Source organism: Gobio gobio (assembly GCF_949357685.1).
Source record: "Gobio gobio genome assembly, chromosome: 4".
NCBI classification, from domain to species: domain Eukaryota; kingdom Metazoa; phylum Chordata; class Actinopteri; order Cypriniformes; family Gobionidae; genus Gobio; species Gobio gobio.
This window is the reverse complement of record NC_137100.1, coordinates 57,910,346-57,937,776: the sequence shown is the minus strand read 5'-3', so window position 1 is coordinate 57,937,776 and position 27,431 is coordinate 57,910,346. Positions and strand designations below refer to the sequence as shown.

At 42.1% G+C, this 27,431-nt stretch overlaps 1 protein-coding gene across 1 annotated transcript; it reads right to left on the bottom strand.

Annotated features, from left to right (window-relative positions):
- Window positions 1-1,199: 1,199 nt before the first annotated feature.
- Window positions 1,200-26,085, bottom strand: lrrc74b (leucine rich repeat containing 74B; the record flags this gene model as incomplete). Its single annotated transcript, XM_079814220.1, has 10 exons — window positions 1,200-1,313; window positions 1,397-1,492; window positions 1,641-1,719; window positions 2,069-2,184; window positions 4,725-4,834; window positions 9,145-9,351; window positions 16,863-16,995; window positions 17,559-17,701; window positions 20,797-20,983; window positions 25,927-26,085. The coding sequence occupies 10 exons, from the start codon at window positions 26,083-26,085 to the stop codon at window positions 1,200-1,202; spliced, it is 1,344 nt and encodes a 447-aa protein (XP_079670346.1).
- Between the last annotated feature and the right edge of the window lie 1,346 nt (window positions 26,086-27,431).

Sequence of the window (27,431 nt, the reverse complement as noted above, 5' to 3'; positions counted from 1 at the left end):
TTTAGAAACTCATTAATCATGATGATTAATCTGTTGATTTGCTCGCTAATGTAATTAAAATACAGTAAAAAAAAAACAAAAAAAAACAACAACAACAAAAACAGACTGAGCTGTTTTGCCCATCTTAACTTGTCTGTAGACTAGTTTTAGTGGGATTTGAAAAGTGAATGAAAGCGGACCAAATGCAATAGGCAAGCACATTTGCTGCCTGAATAGGCTACCATAGATATTATGGTAAACATTTGTAAGGAATATGTGACACTGTTCACTTTAGTCTTAGTTTTAGATATACAAATATCACTTTACAAATTACAAATATGTAATCTCCAATGTATTATGCCATGAAACTGCATGTACTCGTCTCCTACCGTTCAAAAAGTTTGGGCAGCACAGTGTTTTTAAAGAATAATTGTGTGTTTTATTCAAAGAAGAAGGATTATATTGACCAAAAGGTACAATCATTTATTGAGAAACTACAACAACTTTCAAATAAAGGCTGTTCTTTTTGAGTTTCAATTCTGCAACAACAACAAAAAAATCCTGAAAAATGATTAAAACTTGTAAGCAGAACAATTGTTTTCAACATTGATAATAATAAGAATTTGAAATGAGCATATTAGAATGATTTCTGAAGGATCATGTGACACTGAAGACTCAATGATGCTGAAAAATCAGCTTTGCCTTCATAGGAATAGAAATATTACAATAAATTACAATGCAAAACAGTTATTTTAATTTGTAATACTATTTAATAATAGTTACTGTATTTTAAACAAATAAATTCAACCTTGGTGAGCATAAGACTTCTTTTAAAAACATAAAAAAATCTTGCAGACCCCAAATGTTTTTAACGTAGTATAAAGAAATTAGATAAATGTTGTTTACAATAATTTTACCCAAAGTCTAGCTTGTCATTGCTCCACACGTCATAAAAACCACCCATTTTGTTGGGTATGCTTTAAAGTCTAAGGTCACTAATGCCATCAATCCTCTTCTAAACATCATTCTACTGAAACATTGTTCCCTTAACGCCAGAAACCGATCCATCAACTATGACTTGATCCAATTTACCATGTGGAGGAGTGTGAGGCTAGATTCAAATCAGTTTAGTCTCAGCTGTATGCAAGTTCAAAAATACATTTGCAGTTTTGCATGCCTATATGGATTATTCAGAATGATTGTTTTTTTGTAAATAAATTTCAGCTCTTTTTAACTGCAGCATTCATTTTCCCACCATGTTTCACTTGGAGGTTTGGGAGTGTTTCTTTGGTGCTGTTGAGTAAGTCTTCAAATTCTTGGTCCACGCAAATGTCCTACAAGAAAACGGATGTTAAATAAAAGAAAACCTATAAATATCAAAGGAAATGTGAGAAATGAATGGGTACGAGTAACTCACAGAGAAGTCCAAGAACTCGACTGCAGATTCTGGGTTTGCTTGAACTGATTTTAGAATGGCGAAGCATCCCGCTGACTGCACTGGGTTCCTAGACATCTGGATCACACCGAAAACCAACACCATTAGTCATAACAAATATAGAAATGCTATAAATCTCTTCTGACGCAGACTTGAACGTTTACGCTTAAAATCCACTTTAGTACTTCAATAATTCATCTGCTGTTTCTATTCTAGTGTTTCGTACTTTGAGAATCCGTACAGTTGCGTTCACTTTGAGGCCCAGCGCAAAATGGATGGCTCCTTCAAAGGGTATGCGATTATTGCTGCAGACAAAAGAAAAAAGACAATACTGAAGTATTTTTTGGCAATGGAAGTAAAAGTGTTTATGAATGCGCTTGACTGTTTGCTAAATCATTTCACCACTGCAAATAAATCATGAATAAATGTGCATTGTGATCATTCAAACAAATTTAGCAGACAAACACTGAACAATTTTCAGTTGTCTATACCATCTCATAATTACGGCAATAAATCAAGACAACTGTCCACGTGTACACGTAAAAAAGAATAAGTGAGGGCAGTTTGTGCCTTCAAAACATTGACTCTGTAAGCACATCCTGCAGTCCATAAATACAGTTATGATATATAACCACCATACTATGACAACAGTACCTAATGTTCAGATCCTCCAGTGTATTGTTGTTTTTGAGTGCTTGCTCCAGAGCCACGGCTCCTTCTTTGCCCAGGCCGTTGTATGACAAATCCAGGGTCCGCAAGAAGATATTTCCCTTAAAAAGGTAAATCCAACAGACCGACTATAATAACATATGTGCAGAAATGAAGTTCTCCTTTTTAAAGGGGTCATATCATATATCATAAAAATATATTTTATTTGTCTATTTTTGGGCAACTATCTAGTTCAGTCATGAAACTCTGGAGGGCGCAGTCCTTTACATACAATCTGTAAGCAATCGCATCATTACAGACTGTCCTCCAAAAAAAAAACAGACAGTCTCTAGGTCGTTTTTCAAGCACCTTATTATGACCTTTATTTACGTTTTAAGATCATGCGCCCTCTAGCTGGTGAAAAAATATTGACAGTGTCGTGTTACGTCTGTCGTCATCATGACGTATGACTGTTACCTATCAAAATGCGTGTTCATTTAAATGCAATGTGTGGACTTTTTATCACCATTTGTCATATTTCCATTTAGCACAAATATTTTTTTATTAACAACTACATACCCACCCCACCCCTAAACCTACCCAGTGATTTATAGTGCATATACACTTTATGAGCACATGTGTTCCCTGGGATCGAACCCATGATTGCATGATCACATAATTACATGATGTTGTATTCTGCAGTGCTCTATCAATTGAGCTACGCAAAACCCGAAATATGACGCAAATAAAAGGAAACAGCATTAAAATGAAAGTGTCCTGTTGTCGATAGGGGCACACATTTAGTAAACGCTCCTATGGGTCGTATTTCATGAATTAAAATAAAAAAGTGTCCTGTTGTCGATAGGGGCGCAACTTTGGTAAACGCTCCAATGGGTCGTATCGGTATTGGTTGGAGGACATGTTGCATCATTACCACATGGCACAAGCTGATTGGCCTCTGCTGACCCTGCAGCCAATGAGATTGCTTGCTCAACATTTAAACAGTCTGGTTCATTGTTTGCTAAAAACTAGTCCTGAAGCACGCAATAAGAGTTCCTCTGAATCCCTCCACCTCCCCAGCTCCACCTGCCTATATCTGCTATGGGATTTGCTGTATGTATGTCTATTTATGCAGCATATTATTAGAGTGTCTGTGTATCTATTAGCAGTATTCATACTTGTTCATACTTATACTTGCAGCAATAATCAGCAGCAGCAGCAGCGACGTAGCAGATCTAGGGTCCGTTATTTGTATCTCAAAGATGATTTGAGAGATGCCAGATCTTCTAATCGTGATAACTGATCTCTGGCTGATTTGGAAAGAATTAGTGGATTTGATTAAAATATCTGGATTAAGTTGTCTGAGATTACTGCGCATTCTTGTGTTCATTGGAAAGGTCAGATATATCGATACTCGAAACCATGATCAGCAATGCAGCGATTTGCTGGTGGCAAAAACGCAACGTAAAGAGCTGGGAGGTGAAAATGTTTTCAATTTGAAGATCAAGGTAAATTGTACTTATGTTGGGTTCCAGGCAGGTTTTTGAGCCCGTAAGTTACGACTTCAAACCACGACTCAAAGTCACGCCAAACTGCCTGAGCGGTAGCTAGATGTAAACAAAGCATGGCGGACATTTGCGGATAAATAACGTTAGAGCAATACCTTCACCACTTTCACGGGTGGAAGGTTGAAAAAACACGGGTCACGAGTTGCCTGGAACGCGGCATTAGTTTGTCTTCCGGGAAACATGTAAGTATCTTCTGTTGCTTCCAAAGGGTAGTAATAAATTAAATCTTCATCCTGTTCAAAAGTTTTCACCCCCCTGCTCTTAACGCATCGTGTTTCTTTCTGGAGCATCAGTGAATGTTTGAACCTTTTTTACTAGTTGTGTTTGAGTCCCTCAATCGTCCTCGGTGTGATAAGATGGATCTCAAAATCATACAGTCCCTGCTAGAGAGGGTTCAAATATGCACAAGATGCGGGAACACTGAAGAATTTGCAGGACCTGGAGGATTTTTCTGAAGAACATTGGGCAGTTTAACTGCTCAGGACAAACAAGGGACTCAAGAACAACCATAACAAACAAAAAAAAAAAAAAAAAAAAAAAACAGTACTCCCCTTTGTGGTCCGCTGCAGATTTCTACCCGACAGTCAAAGCGGCGTTACGGCACGGAAGTGCAGAGTCATAGAAAGACCTCGAGTGTTTAGGGTGGGAGGGTTTAGTTTATGGGTGTCCCCCATTTGGGACAGGGCCTAAGAATCAAGGGTACGTCAAATTTTGAACAGGGTCATTTTTATAAATCCAGCTATTTTTTGTTTACATATTTGGACTATATGTAAACATCTTTTATATAAAATATCTTATTCAGGACAGTACGAAATAAATAACATGCATTTTTGTATGATCTCTCTTATTTTCGTAAAATAATTAACATTTTGCAGATTCTGCAAGGGGTATGTAAACTTTTGTGCACGACTGTAACTCTTTTATCTCAAAACATCAAGTAAACTTTGATTCCTGCATGATAAGACCCCTTTGCTGCATAGAATGGGGGATTTAATGTTGTTAAATGTCGACTTGATCAATGGGTTTTAGGCTAAAGTAAATTCTTAGCATGAGTGAATGACTCTGGCAGAGGATGGACTTTATTTTTCTCTTACCCCCAGGCCTTCAGCAAATGCAATGGCTCCTTTTCCTCGAATGCAGTTCCAAGCCAGATTGAGTGACTTCATTCCCGTGTTCTCGGCAATAGCAGCACCCAGGATTTCCCCTGAGGGGAGGAGAAAGATGGAGAAGAGCAACATGGGGGAGTTACTGTTATTAATTCAGTGTATTGTTGTGCCTTTCACTTATAATTTGATTTCTGCATGATCTAACCGACTAGTAACAAGTAATTTAGGCTCAAAATATGGTGGTGCCCTTGTGAGTGACCCTCTTCCTTAAATATAATAATATATGTATATATATTATAAATATGAGTCAAATGTGTTAAATTAGACTGTTTTTTATTTATGGCCACCCATAGATTAGGCTACCTTTAGATGCATAATCCTAAGAGAAATAAAATTCAATAATTAAATTTTTTTATATATAATTGAGCAGTCTCTAAAAAAATAAAATGGGTCCTGATTTGATGCCCTTGATGTAAAATCAAGGGTCCTGAAGCAAAACCAGTTGAGAGGCACAGATTTAGTTGAAACTTTTATCCAAAGCATCTTTAAAAATGACATAGACAACCCCACTGGAGTAACCTGAGGTCAAGTGCTCAAGCATGCAATGGTGATCATTTATATTTCACTCATTGCTGGGATTGAACATGCAAACATGCAGTTCTGAGATTTAGCTTTTGGCCTCCACCATTCAAAATAAATTAATACTTTTATTAAACAAGTTTGCATTAAATTGATAAAGAGTGACAGTAAAGACATTTAAGGGATGTGAAATACAGTCATGCAGAATAAGGCATTAATATGTGCTTTATAAAGTCCTAATAAACAGCCAATATCCAAGTAACATGCATGCTAATAAGCAAATACTTAATTGCAAGAATTGAACCCTAAAATAAAGTGTAACCATTATATCTATTTTTTTTAATGCTATTCTTTTTAAACTTTCTATTTTCCATTCAGCGAATTCTGAAATAAATATAAACAATTATCCACAAAAATATTAAGCACCACTGTTTTCCACATTGATTGGATATTAGAATGATTTCTGAAGGATCATGTGACTCTGAAGACTGGAGTAATGATGCTGAAAATTCAGCTTTTTCATCACAGGAATAAATTACATTTGTGAATATATTCAAATAGAAAATGGTTATTTTAAATAATAATATTTAATAATATTATGAACAAATTTTGAACAAACAAATGCAGCATTGGTGAGCAAAAAAAATCTTACAGACCCCAAACGTTTGAAAAGTAGTGTATTACGTACACTCACATAAAGGATTATTAGGAACACCTGTTCAATTTCTCATTAATGCAATTATATAATCAACCAATCACATGGCAGTTGCTTCATTGCATTTAGGGGTGTGGTCCTGGTCAAGACAATCTCCTGAACAAACTGAATGTCAGAATGGGAAAGAAAGGTGATTTAAGCAATTTTGAGCGTGGCATGGTTGTTGGTGCCAGACGGGCCGGTCTGAGTATTTCACAATCTGCTCAGTTACTGGGATTTTCACGCACAACCATTTCTAGGGTTTACAAAGCAGCAAAGCATTTGTGAAGCCACAACACGCACAACCTTGAGGCGGATGGGCTACAACAGCAGAAGACCCCACCGGGTACCACTCATCTCCACTACAAATAGGAAAAAGAGGCTACAATTTGCACAAGCTCACCAAAATTGGACAGTTGAAGACTGGAAAAATGTTGCCTGGTCTGATGAGTCTCGATTTCTGTTGAGACATTCAGATGGTAGAGTCAGAATTTGGCGTAAACAGAATGAGAACATGGATCCATCATGCCTTGTTACACTGTGCAGGCTGGTGGTGGTGGTGTAATGGTGTGGGGGATGTTTTCTTGGCACACTTTAGGCCCCTTAGTGCCAATTGGGCATCGTTTAAATGCCACGGCCTACCTGAGCATTGTTTCTGACCATGTCCATCCCTTTATGACCACCATGTGCCCATCCTATGATGGCTACTTTCAGCAGGATAATGCACCATGTCACAAAGCTCGAATCATTTCAAATTGGTTTCTTGAACATGACAATGAGTTCACTGTACTAAAATGGCCCCCACAGTCACCAGATCTCAACCCAATAGAGCATCTTTGGGATGTGGTGGAACGGGATCTTCGTGCCCTGGATGTGCATCCCACAAATCTCCATCAACTGCAAGATGCTATCCTATCAATATGGGCCAACATTTCTAAAGAATGCTTTCAGCACCTTGTTGAATCAATGCCACGTAGAATTAAGGCAGTTCTGAAGGCGAAAGGGGGTCAAACACAGTATTAGTATGGTGTTCCTAATAATCCTTTAGGTGAGTGTATACAGTAGCTAATAAATAGCATTTCCTCAAACTGTTTCCATTTTCAAAGCTCTTAAATAAAAAAAACTCAGTAAATATCATATTTGATTTATATAACTATATCAGGCATTATTGAGCACATTTCCAATGGTCACCAGGGTAGCCTGCCAGGAATAAGCAAGCAGCGTGTGATTATAAAAATAAAGCCATCACCATATGTAATATGAACAGAGAAGTGCCAATGGAATCTGTTAAGGATGTATGAATCATGGCAGGTCATGGAGGAGTTCCTCTTGATGATTATTTGCAATATTTTATTGAGGCAATTTCCCTATTTTCACACTCTGTCATTCATGCTGACAGCTATGGGGCCTTAGGACTATATTCTATATCCCTCATCATCATACCCTCATAGTTTCTGATCATTTGAGATCCAGCCCTCTGGATATCTCAGATGCTTGCAAATAGGAAGATATTGTGCTTGTGTTGAAGCTGAAAATCATTTCCAATTTGCATTGCAGTTAAGAAGAGAGCACTTAGCTATAATAAAAAAAAATTACATTATTTAGAAAAATTGCTTTTCCATACATTCTCACAGAAAGATAATCTTTGGTGAGCCAGATGTGTTTGAAAACAGCAGATTTGAAGGGATTCATCAGCAGATTTTCCACTCTGACGTAATATCTATATTTGTCAAAATATAAAAAATTATTTAACAGTGTAGGTGAAAAAAGCTTTAATAAGATAACTTGAATGCTGCTGTTATATGCACTGGCGAGGCGATAAATATGGTGGGCTGCAAATGCTGGGTTAAAAACAACCCAAGTTGGGTTGAAAATGGACAAACTCAGCAATTGGGTTGTTTTAACCCAGCGATTGGGTTGTTTTAAGCATTTAACCCAACCGCTGGGTTAAAACAACCCTTTCACTGGGTTAAAACAACCCAATTGCTGGGTTTGTCCATTTTCAACCCAACTTGGGTTGTTTTTAACCCAGCATTTTTAGAGTGTGTGTACAGCTCACTGAGGGCGGGGTCTATACTAACAGGACAGAGTCCGTCAGCATCGTGGGCGGGGCCTGTGCAATGTGACACATTGTATAGCAAACGGCTTATTCTGAGACACTGCTTGTGATTTATGGGGATTAAAAAAAGGAGTGGGTGGATTTTTACCATTATAGGCGTGGTTGTGCACACACACTGCCGACACACATTTATGTTCAAACACTATGTAAAAGTGAATTTTGCAAAATAGGTCCCCTTTAACGTTCGCATAAGCAAGTTTTCACGCAGAGTTTGCGCTGAACTGACTGACAGCTTCAGTAATTATACAGGAAGCGCTATTTACTCACTGTGTCATTTCAGAAAGGTTAAAGAAAAGGTTTTGTTATTTAATGAGACTTTGTGGCGTTTCCTACATACTTATGTACTAAAGTGACAAAATGATACGATTTTAAATGCTATAATAGTGATTTGATAATGTCTAAAAATAAATTTGCAAATAAGTGCTCCCCTGATGCCATCTACTGGTTATAGTGGTAATTTTTCATTTTAAAATACGTTTTTGTTCTTCATACGTGCTCGTTTTCATAACTTAATAGGAACATTAGCTAAATGTTCTTAGAACATGTTTTTGTTAGCTGGGTTTATCCACTATGGAGAGCATCTTCAAAAAGTTACGTTTTCACTCAACAAAAATGTTCTCAATGTGGACAGAAAGCCAAAATGAAAAAGATGCTTTTTCGGATGCACCCTTGGCTTGGATATCTTTTGCCTGGTGATTTGAAACGAAATCATCCAAATTTTGCGTCTAGACATTTTATTTTATTACACTCAGGAGTGCTGTGGTTAATGTGTTTCTATTGTTATGCATGTTTTAGGTCAAATCTCAAGATGTTTTCTTCTAGTACTTGTCCTACTAAGTGGCCATGCAATAGTCTTCCAGTTCAAGTGTTATGTGCAACCATTCAACCTTGACAACCTGTCAAATACCACTAAATGCCCAATTAAAAGCAAAGTTATTATAGAAGAGATCAGCCGTAATCATGTCTAAGCTCAAGGAGTGAACCTTTCACCGCAAGCTTTTCACATCATCTCACACCTGCTATATCTCCCAATCTATTGTGACTCAGGTCGAGGTGCTGAAGTTTCTGGTTGCCTATCAGAGCTGGAGACAGGTGTCTGGCCACTCGCTCATCCAGATGGTTCCCGGAGAGGTTGAGAGAGGATAGGGTAGTGTTTTCCAACAACATGCTGGACAAAGCCCTGGCTCCATATTCTCCCATCCGGTTTTCAGACAAATCAATTTCTGGGAGGGAAAAACACAATCAACTGCGCAATCAAAAAGGTTTTACTTTTAAACTGACAACATAATATCTCATTTACTTTTTCAAATTAGTAATGCAAGTTACTTTTGACCTCATCCTATTCTTTCCTAGACTGGGTAATCCCAGTCCGATCTGCCGGCGATTTGATTTCGCCCTGCAGCTCAGGCTGGAAACCTGTACATATTTTTATCCTGCTTCTGTTACAAATTTGCGGGGACCAATCACAAACCCACCTGGCACGCTATTGGTGGGTTTAACACAATGACGGATAGAGAAGCGATGGATCGTTGGTCTGATTGGTTGAAGGACTATCCAATTGCATACAGAGTCATTTGAACTATGCTGTTGATCATGCCTCTTGTGCAGTAGAAAATACAGAGCAGACTCCCCAGACTAATGTTCAATCTTAAAAGATTGAGCTTGGTCTGGTGTTAGCCAGACTAATTCTTTCCCATCCAGCTGAAAAATTAGCTTGAGCTGCACCCTCTACTGTACAGCCGTGAATCTGCATTTCCTTCAGCCTGAGGCCTGTTTATTTCACTTTTGGTGAAAGGGCCTTTAAATTTGCCAAAAATAGAACTTTTATTTGTTATTAAAAAACAAGCAAGCAAGCCCGGCCTGGGTAAGAAAAAGTAACGCAAAAATAATTTAACGCATTACTTTACATTAAAAGTAACTAACGCAATTAGTTACTTTTTTTTAGAGAGTAACTCAATATTGTAACACATTACTTTTCAAAGTAACGCTTTTTGACTTTCTCAGTTTGTGTAAATCCAATTGGGGTTCAGAGTATTTATTTTTTCCCTCATTAATTGCACACATGTCTAGTACAATTATGTGGTTTTGTTTCATTAATATAGTGTATACTTTTTTATTGATTTACCCCGAAAGAATGGAAGTGAAATGTGACAACATGCCCCATAGGTGGGGTACATTGTAACATGTGGTGGGGCACAACGTAACATGACCAAATAACAGCTTAAAATGTTATCTGATATAATCGAAAAAATATACAAGACAAACTCAACTTGTCAATAAAATACAATTATTAACTTTTTTAAATAAAATAATGGCATTTTTTAATCATTAAAAATATAAGCATTTTTGAGTTTGACTACAAATACATTGCTAAATACAGCTATACAGCATAGTTCAAAACATAATAATAATTAATAATTTCTGAACATTAACTCTCAGTCATTATTCACACTTTTCTCATGGTTTCTCAAAAGAATTAATAAAAGTATAGAATATAATGGCATATTTCTAATAGGGGCTCATTGTAACGCAGTGTTACAACGCACCCCAGCTGCGCAACTGGGATTTAAACCGCGGCTCGTGTCTTCTGCTGGTTAGATCAGCATTAAAGAACTATCTCAACTGTTAAATAACAGATATAAGATTACAATAATATCGGATTTGTCTTATTTTAAATAAACACAAAAAACAGAGATGAAAACTAAACTTAAGTAAGAAATTTACTTTTGCTATGGTTAAATACATGTTCAGTAATATCTTCCAGAGATTTTTTAATTTTGGAGCAATTTTTTCTCTAAATAATGTTGATATGGCAACTAGTAAATACACTCAGTTCCCCTTCGAGGGAACTCGAACTGCGTCATCGTGACGACACTCTGGGGAACGCCCCTTCGCGTAAAGCGTCTGAAGAAACTGTAGAATCAGCCCAATCCGATTGGTGTTGCGTGATGACGTCGTATGTGACGGCATACCCGGAAGATACAAAGAGACGTCTGAACGAAACAGAGATAGCTTTTTTGCTCTTCAGCGTGAGCGCTCTGTTTGTTCAGTCTGAAGGTGTTGTTGCAGTGAAAGTAAGTGAAATATATTTACTATGGCGAGCGAGCGTTTCAGGCTGTGTGTGCACCCGTGTCCGCGCTATATTACGGGCACGGACACACATCAGCTTTGTGTGCAGTGTCTCGGCGTGCAGCACGCCCAAGCCGCTCTTGAGGGGGCGGCTTGCGGTGATTGTGAACTGCTGCCGCTGAGGGTGCTGCGCTCGCGGCTGGCCGTCTTTGAGGAGACCGGTCAGCCTCGTGAGCCCCGCGGTTCTGGGCCTGCGTCTGTTGAGGCAGCGCGGCGCCGTAGATCGTGGGGCTCACAGCGGGATCTGTCAAGAGGATATGGGACTGCTGAGGCATCCTCCCTATCCTCCTCTGACGATTCTGATATCCTCCCGCCCCGTGTGGAAGCCCGCGATGCGGCTTCTTCCCGCGGGGCGGAGGATCCGATTCTCAGGCTGTCTGATTCTGAGGAATCAGACAATTTGAGGATCGAGGTGGATGATGTGGGGCTTTCGCCACCCCACACACCCGCTATTGAGGAGCTAGTGGAGGTTTTAGTCCGCGCTGTGGCCAAACTGAGTTTGGATTGGCCACAAGAAATAGTGGACATCCAGCCACCATCTAAGCTGGATGAACGCTTTTTCAGGCGTCGGGTTCAACCTCCACGGCGGGGTCTTCCTTTTTTCCCCGATCTGCATAACGAGTTGTGTAGATCGTGGGAAAAACCCTTCTCAGCCCGTGTAGCTAATCCCCCAGTACTTGATTTTGCTAATGTGCTGGGGACGGCTGAGTTGGGGTATGCAGCGTTGCCACAGGTGGAAGAGGCGCTTGCGGGCCACCTCTCACCCGGGGCCGCTGCATCATTGAAGGCTCCGTCGCTGCCCACTAAACCTTGCCGCGACACGTCCAAGTTAGTCGGCAGGGCTTTTAGTGCGGCAGGTCGAGCTGCTGGTTGTCTGCACACCATGGCGGTCCTGCAGGCATACCAAGCCGACCTCCTCAAAGAACTGGATGAGGGCGAGGGACCATCTCCGGATGACTTCACTGAGCTCAGGAAGGCAACGGATTTGTCTCTCCGCATTACCAAAGAGACGGCTCGCGCTGTGGGCCGCTCTATGGCTGGAATGGTATGCGTTGAGAGGCATCTCTGGCTGACGCTGTCGGGAATCAAGGAGAGAGAGAAACATTTTCTCCTTGATGCTCCGATCTCGCCTTCTGGCCTCTTCGGCGGGGCAGTGGATACTGTCGTCGAGAGGTTTCAGGAGGCGAGGAAGCAGTCAGCCGCCTTCCAGAAGTTCTTCCCTCGCCGCTCGGGCTCTGCAGTTACAGCAGGCCCGGGTGGGCAGCCCGGACCCTCATCCAGCGCATCACACCGCGATGCGCAGAGGCAGAGTGTCGCCTCCCGCGCCCCTCCCGAGGGAGCTTGGCAAAAGAGACGGCGCTCTCGCAGGAAGCCTTCTCAGCCTAAGAGCGACCTGAGGGACGTTATCCAGGCTAAGAAGGCTCCCAAGCGGTCCTAGCTTCGGCAGGACCGCTGAGAGTCGTCCCCCACAGGGTGGAGCGATCGAGGTCGTTTCCACTCTGGGACTCTCGGGGAATCGTTGCTGCGCTCCCGCCGTCCAAGACGTTTCGGGCCGCATCGGTTCCCTGCGCGCGCGCACTGAACCAGTCGCCTCCATTAGGACTTGCGACAGTTCAGCAGCCGCGTGCGCCTCACGGACCTCTTCCCCGACGACACCCTGCCGGTCAGCCGCTTCAGGGCGTTGGGGTAGGGGCTCGAATAACACCCGAGGCTGGCCTCGAGAGGCTAGTTCCCTTAGTAGATTATCTCGGCGCATGGTCATGCCTTCCGAGTATATCTGCATGGGCCCTGCGTACTGTGGAACGGGGTTACAGACTGCAGTTCGGTTTCCCTCCCCCGAAATTCAACGGGGTGGTTCGAACTGTGGTCGGTCCCGAGCAGGTGCGGGTGATGGAGCAAGAAGTACGCTCTCTGCTGGTCAAGGAGGCTATAGAGTATATTCCTCCACCAGACAGGGAGTCCGGGTTCTACAGCCGGTACTTCATAGTTCCCAAGAAGGATGGGGGGTTGCGTCCAATTCTAGATCTCAGGCACCTGAACCGGTCTCTGAGGAGATACAGGTTCAGGATGCTCACAATTCCAGCCATCGTGACTCAGATCCAGTTCGAGGACTGGTTCGTCACGATAGATCTGAAGGACGCATACTTCCATATCTCCATCCTTCCAGCTCACAGGAAGTTCCTGCGGTTCGCTTTCGGGGGCAAAGCGTACCAGTATCGGGTTCTTCCGTTCGGCCTAGCTCTCTCCCCTCGCACCTTCACGAAGTGTATGGATGCAGCACTGGCTCCGTTGAGACTCCAGGGCATCCGTATACTCAATTATATCGACGACTGGCTGATTTTGGCTCAGTCGTACGATATGGCGGTTCGACATCGAGATGTCGTTCTAGCCCACATAAGGTGCTTGGGTCTCAGACTCAACACGAAGAAGAGCGTGTTGACGCCCTCCCAGAGGACCACGTTCCTGGGGGTTGTATGGAATTCGACTCTGATGCGGGCACAACTGTCCCCCGCACGCGTGGAGTCCATACTGGCGATGGTCTTGAGAGTGAAACTGGGCCGCAGCCTCACTGTGAAGCAGTTTCAGAGACTGCTGGGTCTCATGGCAGCAGCAGCCAACGTGATTCCGTTCGGTCTGCTCTACATGAGACCCCTCCAGTGGTGGCTGAGAACCAAGGGGTTTTCCCCCAGGGGGAATCCTTTCCGCATGATCAGGGTAACGCGCAGATGCCTTCGTTCCCTCGTCATGTGGAAGAAACCTTGGTTCCTGTCCCAGGGGCCAGTGTTGGGAGCGTCGTGTTGCCGGAAGTCCGTTTCAACAGACGCTTCCCTCACTGGTTGGGGCGCGGTCATGGAAGGCCGCTTTTCCAGGGGTCTGTGGGGGACCCGGCATTCTTCCTGGCATATCAATTGCCTGGAAATGCTGGCGGTCTTCAAGGCTCTGAGGAGCTTTCTCCCGGACCTCCGCGGCCACCATGTCCTGATACGATCCGACAACATGTCGGCGGTATCGTATCTGAACCACCAGGGGGGCCTGAGGTCGCGCCCTCTTTGCAGACTGGCGCATCAGGTCCTTCTGTGGTCCCAGGGGAAGTTGTCATCCCTCAAGGCGATGTACATTCCCGGGGACCAAAATCAGGGAGCAGACATCCTGTCGAGGCAGGGGCTGAGGCCCGGGGAATGGCGGCTCCACCCCGAGGTGGTGGAGGCTATGTGCGAGCGGCTGGGCCCGGTGGAAGTGGATCTATTTGCGTCTCGAGAGACGTCCCACTGCCCGCTGTGGTTCTCCCTCACTCATCCGGCCCCTCTGGGGCTGGATGCCATGGCACAGACGTGGCCGAGGCTGCGTCTGTACGCTTTTCCCCCGATTGCTCTGCTCCCGGGAGTTCTGGAACGTGTCCGCCGGGAGGGCGTCAGCCTTCTCTTAGTAGCACCCCGGTGGCCCACTCGAGTATGGTTCTCCGACATCATCGACCTGCTGGACGGTCCCCCATGGCAGGTCCCTCTGAGGAGGGACCTGCTGTCTCAGGCCAGGGGTACGATTTTCTACCCCCGGCCAGAGGTATGGGATCTCTGGGTCTGGCCCCTGAGGGGGCTCAGTTCCTAGCAGAGGGCCTGTCGGCAGGTGTTGTGGAGACCCTACTCAGTTCCAGAGCTCCATCCACCAGGAGGTTGTACAGCCTAAAGTGGAATGTATTTTCCACTTGGTGTAGAGAGCGGGAGGTGAACCCAGTTAACTGCCCAGTGGCTTCAGTGCTGGAGTTCCTTCAAGACCGCTTCTCCGCCGGTCTTTCCCCGTCCACACTTAAGGTGTATGTGGCTGCCATTGGGGCTTTCCACGCACCTTTAGGTGATGCGACGTTGGGAAGGCACCATCTGGTTGTACGTTTCCTCCGTGGGGCTCGGAGGATGAGGCCTGCGGCTCATTCCAGGGTCCCAACCTGGGACCTGGCAGTGGTGCTCGAGGGTTTGGCTGAGGCCCCCTTTGAGCCGCTGGAGTCGGCTGAGGCGAGAATACTGACCTTCAAGGTGGCTTTTCTCCTTGCCATCACTTCTCTGAGGAGAGTGGGGGACCTCCAGGCCTTGGCGGTCACGCCGACTTGCCTGGAGTTTGCCCCTGGCATGGTTAAAGCCATCTTGCATCCCAGCCAGGGCTACGTGCCCAAGGTGCCATCTAGCAGGGCAAGGTCAGTGGTTCTCCAGGCATTCCATCCTCCACCTCACGTGACGGCGGAAGAGAGCAGACTTCACCTCCTCTGCCCCGTGCGGGCATTGAGGATTTATCTGGAGAAGTCTGCTCAGTGGAGAAAGTCAGACCAGCTGTTGGTGTGTTTTGGTTCACCCAAGAAAGGGCTGCCTGCGTCAAAGCAGACGATTAGTAACTGGATTGTCCAGGCTATAGCCATGGCTTATCGGGTGCGCAACCTGCCTTCACCCTTAGCCGTGAGGGCCCATTCTACCAGGAGCATGGCCTCCTCGGTAGCCCTCCTTTCTGGGGCCTCTATGCTAGACATCTGCGAGGCAGCTGGGTGGGCCACTCCTCACACCTTCATTCGTTTTTATAGTCTGCATCTCCCTGAGACGCCTGGCGCGAGAGTGCTCGTCCCCTAGTTGTGCCTGGTTCCAGCTTCACACTGGGGTGGGTATGATTGGTGCGGGATAGTTGGTACTCGTTCCCCAGAGTGTCGTCACGATGACGCAGTTCGAGTTCCCTCGAAGGGGAACGTCTCGGGTTATGACTATAACCCTTGTTCCCCGAGAAGGGGAACGAGACACTGCGTCTCGTGTCCACCCAATCATCAGAGCGCTCGCTTCATCGCAAAGAACGCTATCTCTGTTTCGTTCAGACGTCTCTTTGTATCTTCCGGGTATGCCGTCACATACGACGTCATCACGCAACACCAATCGGATTGGGCTGATTCTACAGTTTCTTCAGACGCTTTACGCGAAGGGGCGTTCCCCAGAGTGTCGTCACGATGACGCAGTGTCTCGTTCCCCTTCTCGGGGAACAAGGGTTATAGTCATAACCCGAGACGTTTCGTCATTCTGGGATGTGTGGAAAGGGTTAAAACATGCATGTTACAACTAACCCCGCGTTAGGCTGTGCCCCGCGCTCCCCTACATTTTACAAGAAAATACTATTTCAGTCTTTCTACTTAATACATGTTTAATTCAGTGTCTTTCTTGCCATTTCTTTGTAATAATTTGTGAAATTTATTAGCTATTTCTGAGTGAAAATGGTTTCAAAGTTTTTTTTCAGTGAAAGTGTGTGTTTTTTATGACATTACTATTGTATGCTTTGGGGGCTACATCCACACCAACAGAATTATCGCCATTTTATTATTTGTATAATTTGAACTGGATAATTTCTATCAAATTTTCACCAGACAACACCGTTGTATGTTCGCTCAGATATCACAATGTAGGACTGAAAAATTCCAGACTATCCAATCACCATGTTCTTCTCGTGACTAGACTTTCTCACAGATGAGATCAAACAGACTTGAAGTTCACACTTCTAGTGAATCCCAAATAAAAGTCCAGCAGAAAACAAGGCAGTACTGTGAAGTAGAAGTAGTGTGTGGGACGAGGCTGGAGAAAGTCACCTGTGATGTAACAATTCTCTTTGAGCATGTCAGCGATGGCAGCCGCGCCCATTCCCTCCATACAATTATCTCGCAGATTCAGTTTCAGGATGGAGGTGTTGGTTACCAAGGAAACCGCCAAAGCTTTGGTACCCTATAGAGGGGAGTTTTTCAAATGTTGAACATTGTTTTGTTACCCCTTAGGCCGTGTGTCCACCAAAGCATTTTTCCCAAGGCCAGCTTATTTTTATGAATTGTTTTAGTTTAAGTCCCTATGAAATCAAAATGGCCTTGTTTTGGCTTTTAGTATGAATATGTTAGTCTTACTGTTATCTATAAGCTGGTGTGTTTCAAAACAATGACGCAATTCGCATTTAGAAGATAAAAGCATTCAAAACTTACAATCTCTCACTTCCTTTAACTTTAACTGTCACAGAATGGATTGTTGGATATCAAAGGCAGCGAAGGACTGCTTTCAGAAAGGGTTTGGATGTGCCTCGATGCTTTCCTACCTTGGCTTGCAGCCTCCGAAGGTAGGATGAGGCTGAGTTTACTAATGAAAATAGAAAATGGCCAATTGTTGAGACCCTTAATTGTTTATCATGGCTTTTAACTCTTCAAAAACATCCTATGGGAAAAATACTTCCTGAACCATTATAATGCATTATTTCATCACCGTTTTAAAGTTTGACATTAAATCTGCTTCTTTGCTCTTACCTGTGAGCCCAGTCCATAATGCATCATGTTGAGTTCACTCTGGTTCATATTTCGGAGGAAGTAGGATACAGGAATTACGTTCAGCATTTTACAAGCCTCTCTGTAGCCAGACTGGCCTGTAGGGTCATATTCTTTTTTTCCATCTAAAACACAATCAGAATACCTCTCATTCTCAAGATATCTCTTGTATAAATAATGCAAATTGGTAAAATATTTCTCAAACTTCGCATTGTGATGTGGTTGCTAAAGTGTGTGAGTGGTTATTTCTATGTGGTTATAGGGTGTTTACAAGCCCAAGCAACGAGTCAAGGTTTGGATAGTTAGCATTTCTAGTTAGCCCTTTCGCTTAATGGGTTAGTTCACCCAGAATTCTGTCATCATTTACTCACCCTCGTGTCGTTCCAAACCCGTAAGACTTCCGTTCATCTTTCAACACAAATGAAGATCTTTTTTATGAAATCGGAGAGATTTCTCTCCCTCCATTGACAGCTATGCAACTACCACTTTCAAAAAGTGGTAGTTCATAAAGAGATCGTAAAACGAATCCATATGAATCAAGCATTTTAGTCCATCGCTTTATATGATGAACAGATTGAATTTAGGCTTTTATTCACTTATAAACATTCATCAAAGCACATCAGTTGTGGTAAATGGAAGCTCAAGCATGTTCGCTTGATTTTCAAGAACCTATGAGGTTCATTTTTGTGTTACGCATCACGTTTGAGCTTCTGTGAGAACCAATGAGGTTCATTCTCGTGTTACGCATCACGTTTGAGTGTCTGCAAGAACCAATGAGGTTCATTCTCGTGTTACGCATCACGTTTGAGTGTCTGCAAGAACCAATGAGGTTCATTCTCGTGTTACGCATCACGTTTGAGTGTCTGCAAGAACCAATGAGGTTCATTTTTGTGTTACGCATCACGTTTGAGCTTCTGCGAGAACCAATGAGGTTCATTCTCGTGTGTTACGCATCACGTTTGAGCTTCTGCGAGAACCAATGAGGTTCATTCTCGTGTTACGCATCACATTTGAGCTTCTGCGAGAACCAATGAGGTTCATTCTCGTGTTACGTATCACGTTTGAGCTTCTGCGAGAACCAATGAGGTTCATTCTCGTGTGTTACGCATCACGTTTGAGCTTCTGCGAGAACCAATGAGGTTCATTCTCGCCTGTTATGCATCACGTTTGAGCTTCTGCAAGAACCAATGAGGTTCATTCTCGTGTTACGCATCACATTTGAGCTTCTGCGAGAACCAATGAGGTTCATTCTCGTGTTACGTATCACGTTTGAGCTTCTGCGAGAACCAATGAGGTTCATTCTCATGTGTTACGCATCACGTTTGAGCTTCTGCGAGAACCAATGAGGTTCATTCTCGTGTTACGCATCATGTTTGAGCTTCTGCGAGAACCAATGAGGTTCATTCTCGTGTGTTACGCATCACGTTTGAGCTTCTGCGAGTACCAATGAGGTTCATTCTCATGTTACGCATCACGTTTGAGCTTCTGCAAGAACCAATGAGGTTAATTCTCATGTTACGCAGCACGTTTGAGCTTCTGTGAGAACCAATGAGGTTCATTCTCGTGTTACGCAGCTCGTTTGAGCTTCTGTGAGAACCAATGAGGTTCATTCTCGTGTGTTACGCATCACGTTTGAGCTTCTGTGAGAACCAATGATGTTCATTCTTGTGTTACGCAGCTCGTTTGAGCTTCTGTGAGAACCAATGAGGTTCATTCTCGTGTGTTACTCTCGTGTGTTATTCGTGAACACCGGACGATACTCAGGGCATCAGAGAGGAAATGACATAAATCGAACCACCCATCTGATCTAGCTAAGTATCAGTCTCTGCTCTCATCCTTCTCAGATGAAGTACATGCAACTAAATCTTCTTATTTCCAAAACAAAATAAGCAGCACCTCAAACTCACGCACACTTTTCAGAACATTTAACTCTCTGCTCTGTCCTCCTCCACCACCTCCCTATCTCCAGACAACTTTGCACAATTCTTCACAAACAAAACGACAACTATCAGCAATCAGTTCTCACCCCCGCGCACTGTGGATTTATGATCAGCCACATCCACAAGCGAACATACCCTCTCCTCATTTTCTACACTCACTGAGGCCGAAGTATCTAAACTTCTCCTCTCCAGCCATCCTACCACCTGTCCTCTCGATCCCATTCCCTCACATCTCCTTCAAGCCATCTCTCCTACACTCCTACCAGCACTCACACACATCATCAACACATCTCTCTCCGCAGAAGTTGCCTCAATGTGGCTGTGGATAAGGAGAGGAGAACCATGGGTGGGGTAGGGCTACCTGGACACAAGCTGGGGCCTGATCAACCCCCGCTGGGTCGCCTGGGTGAGAGTGTATGATGCTTGAAAGACCTGAAACACTCTGTGACCCCAGGTAACATCACTGATGATGTGTCCAGGTTGCATCAAGTTGATGTATGTTACAAGAGGTACTGTCTCTTTTCTGTCAGTAGTACAAACAGCGCAGGACAAATTACTCATTGACATTTAAAACATAAAGTTAGGGGTTGACTATTATTGTTATGAGTAAAACTAATAATGATGCTTTCCTCATCAAGCAACGTTAATCAGTCGATACAGAAGATAACCAATGTGGCGTATTCACACAAGCAACCTTACAGCTCAATGGAGATGAACTGGTGTGACTTTGTAAACCAAATACAACAACAATGTATCATTGTTTCTCATTGAGATGCGCAATTATCATGAATGTGGAAAATTCCCAAGCCATTCATTAAGCTATGCGGAGGCACACAGCAGTAATCTAGCAGATGGCTATCTCTAATAAGCTGAATAAACAGCCATCAGAGAGATAGTGAAAGATGGATCGAGCCGTGATTTATGTATATGTAGAGGATTGTGTAGGTGTTTCTGTGGTATCTGCAGAACAAGCAGGTGAAAATGAAAGAGAGAGAGAGAGAGAGAGAGAGAGAGAGAGAGAGAGAGAGAGAGAGAGAGAGAGAGAGAGAGAAGCCTGTCTGAAATTACAAGCATGACTCACGGCCGTTTGCCTGTTTTATTCTCCATTGAGTGGAAACATCATATTCTCTGCCCCTTAGCTCTTTGACACCCTCTATCAGAACGTGCATCACCCACGTCCCCCCGCCAGCCCACTCTCTCTCTCTCTCTCTCTCTCTCTCTCTTTCTCTCTCTCTCTCTGTGTTCATATTCACACTTTCACTTTTAATAAGAACTCTCACTGTGAAATCTGTCGAGTTCCAGGTCTATGTCAAAATCTTCGTCACTGATGATACACTCTCTCTCCTGCTGCTGTCCATCACCTGGGAGGCCTCCACCTTCATCCACCTCGTCTTCTTCATTTGTACAATCTTCATCCTCATGGGCCATTCTCATGCTTTGATGCTGGATGGGGGATCTAGGCACTCTCTGAGCAGAAGGATGCAAATTTTCAGGCAGGGAACATGCTTAGAAATGATAATTCGTCATTTAGCGTGTGTCCAAAGTTTTACTATTTTGCCTACAAGTCTTATAAACCTCCCCGGCTTTTTCAACATCTATCTATATATCTATTCTTATAAACCTTCAAACTTTTTAAGGCTTTTTCAATATTATTCAAAACTTTCCAATAACACTTTATCATTTCTAAAAAAATTCTATACAATTTAATTCCATCCATCCATCCATCCATCCATCTATTATTGTTCACTTATGTCTATTGTCTACAAGTCTTATAAACCTTCAGAAATTTCCAAGGATTTTTTGCCATTATTCAAAACTTTCTAATAAGAGTTTGTTGCTTTAGTAAAAAAAAATACATTGATAACATTTCCATCCGTCCATCCATCCACCCATCCACCCATCCACCCATCCATCCATCCACCCATCCCTCCATCCATCCATCCACCCATCCCTCCATCCATACATCCATCCATCCATCCATCCATCCACCCATCCATTCATCCATCCATCCACCCATCCCTCCATCCATACATCCATCCATCCATCCATCCATACATCCATCCACCCATCCCTCCATCCATCCACCCATCCATTCATCCATCCATCCACCCATCCCTCCATCCATACATCCATCCATCCATCCATCCATACATCCATCCATCCATCCATCCATACATCCATACATCCATCCACCATGTTATTGTTCACTTATGTCTACAAGTCCATCCATCCATCCATCCATCCAGCCATCCATCAATCCACTGTGTTTTTGTTCACTTATGTCTACAAGTCTTATAAACCTTCAACATTTTCAAGGATTTTTCGACATTATTCAAAACTTTCTAATAAGACTTTGTTGCTTTAGTAAAAAAATTATATTGATAACATTTCCATCCGTCCATCCATCCACCCACCCATCCACCCATCCATCCATCCATCCATCCATCCACCCATCCATCCATCCATCCATCCACCCATCCATCCATCCATCCATCCATCCATCCACCCATCCATACATCCATACATCCATCCACCATGTTATTGTTCACTTATGTCTACAAGTCTTATAAACCTTCAAAATTGTCAAGTATTTTTCAACATTATTCAAAACTTTCTAATAAGACTTTGTTGCTTTAGTAAAAAAAATTATATTGATAACATTTCCATCCATCCACCCACCCATCCACCCATCCACCCATCCATCCATCCATCCATCCATCCATCCATCCATCCATCCATCCATCCATCCATCCATCCATCCATCCATCCACTGTGTTTTTGTTCACTTATGTCTACAAGTCTTATAAACCTTCAACATTTTTAAGGATTTTTCGACATTATTCAAAACTTTCTAATAAGACTTTGTTGCTTTAGTAAAAAAATTATATTGATAACATTTCCATCCGACCATCCATCCACCCACCCATCCTCTGTCACATGGTGTTTTGGTGTTGGTTCATGTTTCATGTGTTTAGTTCATCAAGTTTACTGTCATGTTTCTAGTTTGTCTTGTCCTTTCAGTTTCCTGGTTTTGTCATGTGTTTCATTGTCATGTGACTCCCATGCCCTTATGTAATCTTGTGTCTTGTCCTGTCATTGGTTCATTGTTTAATCACTGTTCACAGGTGTCACTTGTCTTGTCATTAGTGTGTGTATTTAAGCCCTCATGTTTGCCATGTGTCTTTGTCTGTTATTAACGTTGTAACCTGCTGGTGGTGAGTTTTGTTTAGCCATGCCATGACTTTGTTTTATGTTTTGACCAAGTTAAGCCAAGTCTTTGTTTTAAGTTTTGTTTATTGTTAATAAATGCTGCACTTGGGTTCAAAACACTTGCCTCCAGTGGATCTACCTGTTACATCCACCCATCCACCCATCCATCCATCCATCCATCCATCCATCCGCACCCATCCATCCATCCACCGTGTTTTTGTTCACTTATGTCTACAAGTCTTATAAACCTTCAACATTTTCAAGGATTTTTCGACATTATTCAAAACTTTCTAATAAGACTTTGTTGCTTTAGTAAAAAAAATATATTGATAACATTTCCATCCGTCCACCCATCCACCCACCCATCCATCCATCCACCCATCCATACATCTAAAGGGTCAAGGGTCAAGCCAAACATTACTTGTCTCTTCATCAGACACATATCCTTCAAGAATGATTTTATGTTCAATATTAAAATAAGAATTAATGATAATCAAGTTATAACCATTTCCTACATTTGATTAATCAGTTCTCTATATTCAAGGAGTGATTTTGGATATTGAAGTGTTTTAGGTGCTGTGTGCTTTTGAATCCACATTCTTTAGGTGCTGCTCTGATGTCTGTGTCAAGACGTGCTGACAGGCAAATGTCCTTGGTGTTTGACACTCCAGGGAGTGAAGAGTGCTCAGCATGTGTTAACTGTATGTCTTACTAAAGTGACCCCTGGGGTCATCTATGTCACAGCTATGGGACTCTTTGGGGACTCAGAGAAATGTACCTCTTTGATATACCTTTCTTTCTTTATAGAATAGAATAAAGTCACTTCTGAATTAGAGTTAGTATCAGCATGTTTTGGAGAAGTGCTTTGTTGATAGTTAGTTAAGATGTTCCAAACCTTGAGGGAAACTGCTATTCTGTGGAGCATTGTGTGTGCGTTTCATGATTCTGTGCAGATCCAGTATTGGATATGGGCCTTCCTGCAGGCGATGCCAGACCTTTAGACGCTTTTCTGTGACCTCCGAGGTCACTGGGGACTAATCTGGGCCTGGGCGACATCAAGTCTACGCATTTTTAGTGATATATGCTCCTATCTGTCTACGTGTGGAAAGTTGCTTACATTGCATGTTGTTAGAACCAATCAGAATCATTCCACATGGTGGTAATGACATGTCTAGACCTTGAAAACAGTATAACTGTTCAGAAAATTGTATGTACGTTAGACGGAGGCGGGGAGACTGTTAGAGGGAGCGCGGCCTACGAACTCCTCATGAGCTGGCTTCTGCTGATGAAACTGCAAACTATTCTTATGTAAAAATTTCCTTTAATTAATCTGACTCCTGACTCCTGGTCTTCAAGGATTTTTCGACATTATTCAAAACTTTCTAATAAGACTTTGTTGCTTTAGTAAAAAAAATATAGTGATAACATTTCCATCCATCCACCCATCCACCCATCCACCCATCCATCCATCCATCCATCCATCCATCCATCCATCCATCCATCGTGTTATTGTTCACTTTTGTCTACAAGTCTTATAAACCTTCAAACTTTTTCAAGGCTTTTTCAACATTATTCAAAACATTCTAGTAGGCCAAGCAAACATTCCAAGCAAACTTTGCTGTTCTAGTTAAACATTACCGTTATTTGAATATGCTTCACTTCTGAATGGTGCAGTCCTATCATTTTACTTCCACAATGTGACACATTTCCAAATGAAACATACTGTGTAGGGTATATGACTTGAATTTTTGGATAGTATAAAGTACCAGATACCAGAATGAAGCCAGATGGTTTGTGGTGAGTGGTTGAAAAGTAACTGTATGTGCCCACTGGTGCTGAGATGAGCGGGCGTTTACAATTCATTTTCTATGGGAGCTGAGCGACAGGCTCATGCGGGGGATTGAGGGATTGACAGTGGAGCGAAGCAAACGGTGAGAGCATCAAAAAGTTGAGAAAGCATAAACTATATACAATGAGACGAAAACAAACACTGGTCAACCACATTCCCATCAAGTTCAAAATATGCTGATGATAATAGAGAGTGAGTTTGGTGCTTAAATTACATCATTACTGTCAAAAAGATTGTAAGAAGTCTCTTATGCTCAAGGCAGCATTTATTTGATAAAAAATACAGTAAAAACAGCAATATTTTGAGATATTATTACTATTTAAAATAACTGTTTTCTTTTTGAATATATTTTAAAATGTAATTTATTCCTGTGATGCAAAGCTGAATTTTCAGCATCATTACTCCAGTCTTCAGTGTCACATGATCCTTCAGAAATCATTCTAATATGATGATTTGCTGCTCAAGAAACATTTATGATTATTATCAATGTTGAAAACAGTTGTGCTGCTTAATATTTTTGTGATTTTCACAAAAAATATATTTTTTCAGGATTCTTTGATGAATAGAAAGTATAAAAGCAGCATTTATTTTAAATATAAACCTTTCGTAACATTATAATTGTCTTTACTGTCACTTTTGATCAATTTAATCCATACTTGCTGAATAAAAGCATGTTTATTATTATTTATTATTATATATTATACTTTTGAACAGTAGTGTATTTTTTATTATTTAATTCAGTTTGTATGCTTTTATGGTGGTTATATTTTGGATGGGTAAAAAAGTGCATTCAATTGACACTGTATATGTTTACTTTGAGTATTTGGAAATTAAGTTTGCGCACAGTATTTCCCCCAATTAAATTCATGCAAATTTATTGACTGTGTATTTTGAATGTATATTCATAAACCACACTGAAGTCATTCACACTTACTACTTCCACAACAGTGGACACGATAGAATTTTTTTGGGATGTCAGCAACCAGTGTTCAACCTATCGTAGGCCAAACCATGTCACTTCCCCTAAACCCTAAAATCTGATTGGTTGAAAGGATGTTGATCCAGGAACATGCACTTGTCATCATGTGTTTTCTAACAAGCAAGCATAAGGAACAGGTTAACACTTTACAATAAGGTTTGTTTGGTTAACTACATGAGTTAACTTGAAGTAACAATGAGCAGCATCATTACATGAACCAAAATCAAAAGTTGCATTTGTTAACATTAGATAATGCACTCTGAACTATCATGAACATGAGCAAAGATGAATAAATACTGTAAGAATATATTGTTCAGAGAGTTAACCCTAAAGTGTTAACAGAAATGGTGAAATATGAGCAGGGACACTCACTTGGCCATCAACACTTCCTCTGCTGTAGAGACTTCTGGGTCTGCTGACCGGCCTGCTTGCAATTTCTTCCCAATCCTCTTCTTTTCCACCTTCATCTCCATTATCTTCACACACAGATGGAAGAACACTTTCTTTTGTCACCTTTTTACCCACTACCATTCTCTGTTTTGAGACTTTGTGATTGTTTTGTTCAAACTAAATCACATTTGATTCCCTCTGGTTTCCTAAGTCAGACAGGATCGATCTCCTTAAATGAAATCAAATCTATGAGAAAGCAAATCAGTGCATTGCTGTCTCCTGTTGCCCCACAACCTACTCTGTTTGAGGATCATATTTGACTGACAGTCACTTTGACTAATTGCAGAGCTGCATTTTTGGACAGTTTGTCCAATCAGCAGAGGAGCCTGAACAGGAGGGCGGGCTATTGTTCAGCTCATTTGTTTTGTTGACTGGTTTCCATGGTGTTATTTCTCCTCTCAAAAAGCCACACTCAATCTTTTTCTGCAGTGAGGGGTGTACGAGAGAAACAATTAAATAAAACAAAGAATATACTTCTCTCAGTACAGGTGTCAGTTTCATTATAAAGCTAAATAATCAGCTGCTCTCTGCACAATTTAAATTAATATAATTTTATAATTCATATACCTCTTGATTTATTATTTATTTGTATCTGTTTGAATAAATTGAACATTTTGGATTACTACAAACTACTGACAACATTTCTTCCAAATGTCAAATAAAAAATAGTAATTTAGAGCATTTAGTTGCAGAAAATGACAACTGGTCAAAATCACGGAGAAAATAAAAGGCCATGTTTTCGGATCTTGAGTTACGTTTATATTAATGGTTAAACAACACAATACTAATGTTTTAACTTGGGAAGAGTTCAGAAAATTTGGTGGAATAACCCTGATTTTCAATCACAGCTTTCATGCGTCTTGGCATGCTCCTTATCAGTCGGTCACATTACTGTTGGGCGTCTTTATGCCACTCCTGGCGCAAAAATTCAAGCAGCTCTGCTTTGTTTGATGGCTTGTGACCCCCCATCTTCCTCTTGATTACAATCCAGAGGTTTACAGTGGGGTTCAGGTCTGGAGATTGGGCTGGCCATGACAGGGTCTTGATCTGGTGGTCCTCCATCCACACATCGATTGGCCTGGCTGTGTGGATTGGAGCATTGTGCTGCGGGATAAAAACAATCCTTTGTGTTGGGGAACATTGTCAGAGCAGAAGGAAGCATGTTTTCTTACCGGATAACCGGTAATAATTTCACAGTGGGTGTGAGAGATTGTGGGTTGTCCGCCTCTCCAGATCTCTGTCTAACCATTAGAGGACCAGGAGCCTCATGTATAAAACTTTCCGTAGTTTTCATCCTAAAAGTGTGCATACGCACATAAGCTAAAAAGTTTTCTCTGAATACTTTCTCTGAAATGTATTTTATACAATTTTGATTTATTTATTTTAAATCAAGACAAGGATACTGAATGTTTTTTTAGCCATGTAAT